This window comes from Hyla sarda, chromosome 2 (assembly GCF_029499605.1).
Source record: "Hyla sarda isolate aHylSar1 chromosome 2, aHylSar1.hap1, whole genome shotgun sequence".
Taxonomy (NCBI): Eukaryota; Metazoa; Chordata; class Amphibia; order Anura; family Hylidae; genus Hyla; species Hyla sarda.
This window is the reverse complement of record NC_079190.1, coordinates 31,157,645-31,167,342: the sequence shown is the minus strand read 5'-3', so window position 1 is coordinate 31,167,342 and position 9,698 is coordinate 31,157,645. Positions and strand designations below refer to the sequence as shown.

At 41.2% G+C, this 9,698-nt stretch overlaps 1 protein-coding gene across 2 annotated transcripts in view; it reads right to left on the bottom strand.

The window, feature by feature from the left end:
* Positions 1–5,717: 5,717 nt before the first annotated feature.
* Positions 5,718–9,698, bottom strand: part of PANX1 (pannexin 1) — a 51,477-nt gene continuing 47,496 nt past the window's right edge. For both annotated transcript variants that reach the window (XM_056561486.1, XM_056561488.1), the window contains one exon: positions 5,718–6,330. In XM_056561486.1, coding sequence (XP_056417461.1) covers positions 6,251–6,330 — 80 coding nt within the window. In that variant the 3' untranslated portion in view covers positions 5,718–6,250. The remainder of the gene's footprint in view (positions 6,331–9,698) is intronic.

Here is a 9,698-nt window from a genome sequence, read left to right as displayed (position 1 = left end):
AGTCCAAATTAGTGTTTTTTTGATCACTCTTTATACCAGAAATTTTTTTATAAAAAGCGATCAAAAAGTCTGATCAAAACAAAAAAGGTACCGATAAAAACTTCAGATCACGGTGCAAAATGAGTCCTCATACCGCCCCCTACACGGAAAAATAAAAAAAAGTTATAGGGGTCAGAAGAGGACAGTTTTAAATGTATTAATTTTCCTGCATGAAGTTATGATTTTTTCCAGAAGTCTGACAAAATCAAACCTATATAAGTAGGGTATCATTTTAACCGTATGGACCTACAGAATAAAGAGAAGGTGTCATTTTTACGGAAAAATTTACTGCGTAGAAATCAAAGCCCCCAAAATATACAAAATGGCGTTTTTTCTTCAATTTTGTCGTACAATGATTTGATTTTCCGTTTCACAATAAATCTTTGGGTAAAATGACTGACGTCATTACAAAATAAAATTGGTGGTGAAAAAAAACCCTCATATGGTTTTTTAGGTGCAAATATGAAAGGGTTATGATTTTTAAAAGGCAAGGAGGAAAAACAAAAGTGCCACAACAGAAAAACGCTCTGTCCTTAAGAGTACCCCTTTGAGATATAAAGAAAAAGAAACACACAGTAATGAGTAAAGAGTCGGAGAAGGTTTAGTGGAGCCAACTTTTCTTTATACATATAATGACTCCAGGTAGTGTCCATACGGCCTGTAGGGGGAGCACATTGACTAGGTGTGGAGGAAGTCCATTGTATAAAATAGATAAGAGGTTAGGACAAGACTTCTGAATGAACATATGCAAGAAGCCATAGATGGATTAGTGGATGCCATGTCCTATATACACATGGCTCCATGTTGCTACCAAGATTGTTTAAAAATATTAAAAGTGGAAAACTTTTTTTTTTTTTTTTTTTTTTTTTTTTTAATCAACTGGTGCCAGAAAATTAAACAGATTTGTAAATTACTTCTATTAAAAAATCTTAATCCTTCCAGTACTTATTAGGGGCTGTATACTACAGAGGAAATGGTTTTCTTTTTGGAACACAGAGCTCTCTGCTGACATCATGACCACAGTGCTCTCTGCTGACATCTGTCCCTTTTAGGAACTGTCCAGAGCAGCATATGTTTGCTATGAGGATTTTCTCCTACTCTGGACGGTTCTTAAAATGGACAGAGATGTCAGCAGAGAGCACTGTGGTCATGATGTCAGAAGAGAACTCTGTGTCCCAAACAGAATAGAATTTCCTCTGAAGTATTCAGCATCTAATAAGTACTGGAAGGATTAAGATTTTTTAATAGAGGTAATTTACATATCTGTTTAACTTTTTGGCACCAGTTGATGAAAAAAAAAATGAAAAAAAGAAAAGTTTTCCTCGGGAGTACCCCTTTAAGGATATATACATAGCTTTGTCTAAGACCTTGGTCTGCAAACTGTGGCCCCTCCAGCTGTTGCAAAACTACAACTACCAGCATGGCCGGACAGCCATTGGCTGTCCGGGCATGCTGGGAGTTGTAGTTTTGAAACAGCTGGAGTGCCACAGTTTGGAGACCACTGGTAAACTCAGGTCTGCTACAATCAAAACATATAAAAAGACAATGAGAGAACAAAGACTTCTTTATTCTAATGCTCGAACAGACCCCATTTACGTCAATGTCCGATGTTTTCAAGGAGACACTTAAGATGGAAGCCCAAAATGGTGAATACAGTGATCCCTCAACTTACAATGGCCTCAACATACAATAGTTTCAACATACAATGTTTTTTTTCTGGACCAGTGTAACTTGAAACCAGACTCAACATACAATGTACAGACAGTCCAGATCTGTGAGACATTTCACAACCGGAGGAACTGACAATCATGGGCATTTTACAGGTAAAACCCCTGTATTATTTAAGTGCATGCTCTGACTGGCTGTCTGGTAGCGCCCCCTACAGTACAGGGAGGAACTACAAGTTCTGTACTACTCCTTACCTGTGCCAGGGTTAGCTGCTCCTTTGGACACCAAGTAAGGGCGACTCCATTTGGGACATTGTGTGTACTGTATAGGACCCTGAAGAAGCTCCTGTCCTCTACATAAACCATTGTTTCCCAACCAGGGTGCCTCCAGCTATTGCAAAACTACAATACCCAGCATGCCAGGACAGCCGTTGGCTGTCCAGGCATGCTGGGAGTTGTAGTTTTGCAACAGCTGGAGGCACCCAGGTTGGGAAACACTGACATAGACAGTAATAACAGCTCCCAGCAGGTTTTTCTTACTTTTATATGTAAGGATTTGCTTTATCTGTATTAGTTATCTACTTATTTTTCTTTAATCCTCACTTTTTCCTATTTTTCGATGACATTTTGGTGGCTTCAGAACCAATTACCAGGTTTCCATAGAGTTATGGTCTCAACATACAATGGTTTCAACATACAATGGTCGTCCTGGAACAGATTAATATTGTAACTTGAGGGATCACTGTATCCTTATCTAGTGCAGTTCTGGGTCAGGTCATATGGAGACCATTATGATCCAGGGAAGACACATTCACCTTGTGGAGATCCAGCTACTGGGGAATCCCTCAGAGCAACGCTACTTACCGGGAAAAAGGCTGTAAAAAAAGTTCATCTATAGACGGAAGGAGAATGTCACTCTAGCGCCACCTATGGGCTGTATACATGGCATCTCACATAGTCAACTAGAGCCCAACTCCTAAATAGTACTGGTTGATACATTACAATGGGGCGATTATCAGGCCGCCAAACAGGCCAACATTGCCCCCTATAGTGTGAAACATGGCCTATAGGTGGTGCTAGAGTGACTAACAGCGCCAAAAAAAAAGGCGCATGAGAAAAATGCACCAACTTTACAAACGGACATGCACTAGAATAGTAAATCTATCTAAAATAAAGTTATTGAGTGCAAAGAGAGTTCTAGTACATTCCCCTCAATGTTTTGCAAGCAGTTTTTAGCTTCCAGAAAGGGGCTTAAAGGGGTACTCCACTGGAAATGTTATTTTATATATATTTTTTTTAAATCAACTGTTGCCAGAAAGTTAAACAGATTTGTAAATGACTTCTATTTAAAACTCTTAATCCTTCCAGTACTTATCAGCTGCTGTATGCTCCACAGGAAGTTCTTTTCTTTTTAAATTTCCTTTCTGTCTGACCACATTGCTCTCTGCTATGGGGATTTGCTCCTATTCTGGACAGTTCCTAAAATGGACAGAGATGTCAGCAGAGAGCACTGTGGTCAGACAGAAAGGAAATTCAAAAACAAAAGCACTTCCTGTGGAGCATACAGCAGCTGATATGTACTTGAAGAATTAAGATTTTTTTTAATAGAAGTAATTTACAAATCTTTTTAACTTTCTGGCACCAGTTGATTTAAAAAAAAAAAAAAAGATGTTTTCCAGTGGAGTACCCCTTTAAAAGAGTATTCCGGTGCTATAAAATTGAACTGTAGTGCAATATAACTTATCCCCTATCCGAGGGATAGTAGATCAGTTACAGATCGTGGGGGGTCCGACAGCTGGGACCCCCCCCCACGAGCTTCTATATGGGGTGCGGCAGTATGCTGGAAGGGGGTGTTCCTTTCCTGCACGACGCATCAGCCAACACGCCCCTCCATGTATCCCATAGAGATGTTGGCCGCGGTTTCCTGCTGGGGACGACATGGCGCTTCCTGCAGACTGCTGAGGCCCCGTACAGGAGATTGTTGGGGGCCCCAGTGGTCAGACCCCCAGCGATCTATAACTTATCCCCTATCCGAATTATATTGCACTACAGCTCACCTTTAATAAACATATAACCAGAAGATATGTAACATTACTACTTATGGTCAGTAATAATGACTTCTGGGGGCTGTCATGGCACTAACCCTGTGCCGGACGTCCGGTGCTTCTTTCAATACATAAGTTGCGTTGTCTTGCTCACCCCTGGGTCCCGAGACTGTGCTTCAGATTTAGCATGTCTCAGGAGGCCTCTCTTGAGCTCGTCTCACGTCAAGCCTGCCTGAGTGACATCACTGCCTACTGTCCAACCCTCCAAGTACTGGAAGGATTACATTTTTAAATAGAAGTAATTTACAAATCTGTATAACTTTCTGGTACCAGTTGAGTATCCCTTTAAGGATGTGTCTCGAGGGGCGGGCCAGAGGCAATGATGTCACTTAAGGAGGGGCAGTCCTTACACTGTGTAAGTGTTGATAAGGGCAGGCCAGAGGCGGTGATGTCAGTGAGGGGATGGACCAAGAACAGTGATGTCACTAAGGGGTGGCCTTATTCTTTCTGTACTCTAAAACGTGACTGGAGGGGTGGCCTGGAAGCGGTGACATCAGTAAGGGGGCGGACTAACATGCTGTATGGATGTGAGTGGAGGGGGTGGAACAGAGGCAGTGATGTCCCCAAGAGGGCAGTCCTTACAATGTGTTAAGGAAGTGGTGACGTCAGTAAGGGGATGGGCCAGAGGAACTGACCACTCAGAGGGTGGGCCTCACATGATGTACTCTGTAAGAATGTGAGTAAAGGGGTGGGCCAGAGGCAGTGATGTCACTCAGGAGGCAGGCTTGAACTCGTATATAAGCTCAAGGGAAATGCCCTAAGACAAGCTATATCCGACGCTGGGGAGAGAGTGACGACACAACTTATGTATTAGGTTGGGTTCACACCATGTTTTTGCAATACGGATTCCTCAAAACCGGACTAAACTGTATCAAAACGTGTGTACAAATTTTAATCAGTATACGGTTTGAAAAATGATGTCCAGTTGCTTCAGTTTTTTAAAGAAAAAAATACATAAGTTTTTAACTTTTCACTCCATTATGAATAAAGTTTCACTTGTTTGATTGAAATTCCAAGAAAAAAAAAAAAACCTGTACCAAGGTAAAAACCGGATGGTGAAAACTGGATGGAACCGTACGCTCATACGGTTCTGCGCGGTTCCCATTGACTCCCATGTAAAAAAAAAAACTAAAAAAAAACGTACACATTTCAATATGGTTTTTCATCCTGACCAAAAACCGTGGTAGGCTACAGGAAAAAAAAACTGACAAAACCGTACAGGATGCAAAACGGATGCAACCCAATGCATCTTTTGGCATACGGTTTTCAATGGAGAGTCAATGCATACGGTTTTCAATAGGGTTCCGTACGGTTTTCAAATTAAAAACATATACGGGAACTGTATAGCAAAAACGTGGTGTGAACCCGGCCTTAAAAGTACTGGATGCAAGGTAAGTGCCAGAAATCTTTTTTTTTTTTTTACTGACATACTCCAACGTTATATACCTTGTGCTTAGGCGTTTATTAACATAAACATTTTAGGACAATGGAATATCCTTTTAAAAGGAATTGTCTGGTGAAAACAATAATTGTCTGATTTGGGGGGGGGGGGGGGGGAGCCCTCTTTAGAACGGAGCCCAACCTCCATTAACTTCTATGGGAGTGCTGTAGATGCCCGAGTATAGCATTGGTCGGCCCCCCTGCGATCAGATACTTATCCTCTATCCTGTATAAAGAGAATAAGTTGTGTATCACCGGTAGAGATGAGCGAACTTACAGTAAATTCGATTCGTCACGAACTTCTCGGCTCGGCAGTTGATGACTTTTCCTGCGTAAATTAGTTCAGCCTTCAGGTGCTCCGGTGGGCTGGAAAAGGTGGATACAGTCCAAGGAAAGAGTCTCAGTCTCCTAGGAATGTATCCACCTTTTCCAGCCCACCGGAGCACCTGAAGGCTGAACTGATTTACGCAGGAAAAGGCATCAACTGCCGAGCCGAGAAGTTCGTGACGAATCGAATTTACTGTAAGTTCGCTCATCTCTAATCACCGGACAAGCCCTTCAAGCAATAATAAATAAAAGCAACATTCCAGCAGAACAGGTTTGGTACCGTTTTTGTTTTTTTTGTTCAATGTAAACATAGTACCATCCTAAAAATACCCTATCATACAAGGTTACCAGTTTTTACCCAGATTTGTGACATCCAGTGTTGACGTTACATTTTTTGTTACTTCGAGGCACTGTCAACCCAAAAAGGCAAAAACCGATCAGTCTGTAGTCATTTACAGCGCAAAATAGTATTAAAAACAGTCCGCAGCTGTTTCGATGCAGTCTTAAAGCTACAGCTTCACATTTCTGAGCAGACATCTTCTTCCTGGCCCCTTATTATAAGACCTGAGAGGCAATGATCCAGCACCGGCGGCGGCGGTCCAGCTGTCTGCCCGTGCGGTGAATACTTGCAGTGGTTGCTGTAAACATCGTCGGAAAAGGTCGAGGCATCGATCAGCATGACGAATCTAGAAGTCTCTGTCTGACCTTCTTATCGTCTGTGGACGTATTTACTCCATCTTTTTTTGTCAGATCTGTAAAGAGGAACACAATGAGGCATGAATGAAAACTCGGAGCCTTCATACTCTGGCAGGTATGAATCATGATGTCATCGGTAACCCTAAAGCAGTGTTTCCCAACCAGGGTGCCTCCAGCAGTTGCAAAACTACAACTCCCAGCATCCCCGGACAGCCTTCGGCTGTCCGGGGATGCTGGGAGTTGTAGTTTTGCAACAGCTGGAGACACCCTGGTTGGGAAACACTGCTCTAAAGTGACGCTCCACCTTTTATCATCATAATGTTTTAAAGTTTAAACTCTTCACATATATAAAGTCAGGGAGGAGCCTTAAAGGGGTACTCCGGTGAAAACCTTTTTTTTTCTTTTAAATCAACTGGTGGCAGAAAGTTAAACATATTTGTAAATTACTTCTATTAAAAAATCGTAATCCTTCCAGTACTTATCAGCTGCTGAATGCTACAGAGGAAATTCCTTTCTTTGTGGAACACTGACGACATCACGACCACAGTGCTCTCTGCTGACATCTCTGTCCATTTTAGCAACCATGCATAGCAGATCTATGGTAAGGGCAGCATGGTGGCTCAGTGGTTAGCACTGCTGCCTTGCAGTGCTGGGGACTTGGGTTCAAATTCCACTAAGGGCAACAATAAATAAAGTGTTATTATTATTATTATACTAACGTCAGCAGAGAGAACTGTGCTCGTGATGTCATCAGAGAGCATTCCAAAAAAAAAAGAATTTCCTCTGTAGTATTCAGCAGCTGATAAGTACAGGAAGGATTAAGATTTTTAATAGAAGTAATTTACAAATATGTTTAACTTTCTGCCACCAGTTGATTTAAAAGAAAAAAGGTTTTCACCGGAGTACCCCTTTAAAAGGGGTATTCTAAGAAAAAACATTATTTTTATTTTTTTTTTATATATCAACTGGCTCCAGTAAATTAAACAGATTTGGAAATCACTTCGGTTAAAAAATCTTAATCCTTTCAATAATTATCAGCTACTGAAGTTGAGTTGTTCTTATCTGTCTGGAAACAGTGCTCTCTGCTGATATCTCTGCTTGTCTCTGGAACTGCACAGAGTAGAAGAGGTTTGCTATGGGGATAATTTGCTTCTAAACTGGGCGGTTCCCGAGACAGGTGTCATCAGAGAGCACTTAGACAGAAAAGAACAACTCAACTTCAGCAGCTCATAAGTACTTAAAGGATTAAGATTTTTTAATAGAAGTAATTTACAAATCTGTTTAACTTTCTGGAGCCAGTTGATATATAAAAAAAAGTGTTTTCCTGGATAACCTCTTTAAAGGGGTACTCCGGTAGAAAACTTTTTTTTTCTTTTTAAATCAACTGGTGCCAGAAAGTGAACCCCTTAAGGACTCAGGGTTTTTCCGTTTTTGCACTTTCGTTTTTTCCTCCTTACCTTTTAAAAATCATAACCCTTTAAATTTTCCACCTAAAAATCCATATTATGGCTTATTTTTTGCGTCACCAATTCTACTTTGCAGTGACATTAGTCATTTTACCCAAAAATGCACGGCGAAACGGAAAAAAAAATAATTGTGCGACAAAATCGAAGAAAAAACGCCATTTTGTAACTTTTGGGGGCTTCTGTTTCTACACAGTGCATATTTCGGTAAAAATTACACCTTATCATTATTCTGTAGGTCCATATGGTTAAAATGATCCCCTACTTATATAGGTTTGATTTTGTCGCACTTCTGGAAAAAATCATAACTACATGCAGGAAAATTTATACGTTTAAAAATGTCATCTTCTGACCCCTATAACTTTTTATTTTTCCACGTACAGGGCGGTATGAGGGCTCATTTTTTGCGCCGTGATCTGAATTTTTTATTGGCATGATTTGTGATCACTTTTTATTCATTTTTTAATGGCATAAAAAGTGACCAAAATGCGCTTTTTTGGACTTTGGGATTTTTTTGTGCGTACGCCATTGACCGTGCGGTTTAATTAAGGATATATTTTTATAGTTCGGACATTTACGCACGCGGCGATACCGGATATGTTTATTTATTTATTTATTTTTTTACACGGTATTATTTTTTTTATGGGAAAAGGGGGGTGATTCAAACTTTTATTAGGGAAGGGGTTAAATGACCTTTATTAACACTTTTTTTTTTTTTTTACATTTTTTTGCAGTGTTATAGGTCCCATAGGGACCTATAACACTGCACACACTGATCTCTCATCCTGATCATTATTATCCCATAGGGACCTATAACACTGCACACACTGATCTCTTATACTGATCATTATTATCCCATAGGGACCTATAACACTGCACACACTGATCTCTCATCCTGATCATTATTATCCCATAGGGACCTATAACACTGCACACACTGATCTCTCATCCTGATCATTATTATCCCATAGGGACCTATAACACTGCACACACTGATCTCTTATACTGATCATTATTATCCCATAGGGACCTATAACACTGCACACACTGATCTCTTATACTGATCATTATTATCCCATAGGGACCTATAACACTGCACACACTGATCTCTCATCCTGATCACAGGCGTGTATTAACACGCCTGTGATCAGTGTTATCGGCGCTTGACTGCTCCTGCCTGGATCTCAGGCACGGAGCAGTCATTCGTCGATCGGACACCGAGGAGGCAGGTAAGAGCCCTCCCGGTGTCCTGTCAGCTGTTCGGAACGCCGCGATTTCACCGCGGCGGTCCCGAACAGCCCGACTGAGCAGCCGGGTCACTTTCACTTTAGAAGCGGCGGTCAGCTTTGACCGCCGCTTCTAAAGGGTTAATACCGCACATCGCCGCGATCGGCGATGTGTGGTATTAGCCGCGGGTCCCGGCCGTTGATGAGCGCCGGGACCGACGCGATATGATGCGGGATCGCGGCGCGATCCCGCTTCATATCGCGGGAGCAGGCGCAGGACGTAAATATACGTCCTGCGTCGTTAAGGGGTTAAACAGATTTTTAAATGACTTCTATTAAAAAAATCTTTACCCTTCCAGTACTTTTCAGCAGCTGTATTCTACAGAGGAAATTCTTTTCTTTTTAAATTTCTTTTTTATGTTGTCCACAGTGCTCTCTGCTGACACCTGATGCCCATATCAGGAACTATCCAGAGCAGGAGATAATCCCCATAGCAAACCTATGCTGCTCTGGACAGTTCCTGACCCGGACAGAGGTGTCAGCAGAGAGCACTGTGGACAAAACAAAAAAGAAATTCAAAAAGAAAATAATTTCCTCTGTAGTATACATCTGCTAATAAGTACTGGAAGGATTAAGATTTTTTTTAATAGAAGTAATTTACAAATCTGTTTAAAGGGGTACTCTGGTGGAAATTGTTTTTTTGTTTTTTTTTCTTCTATAAATCACCTGGTGCCA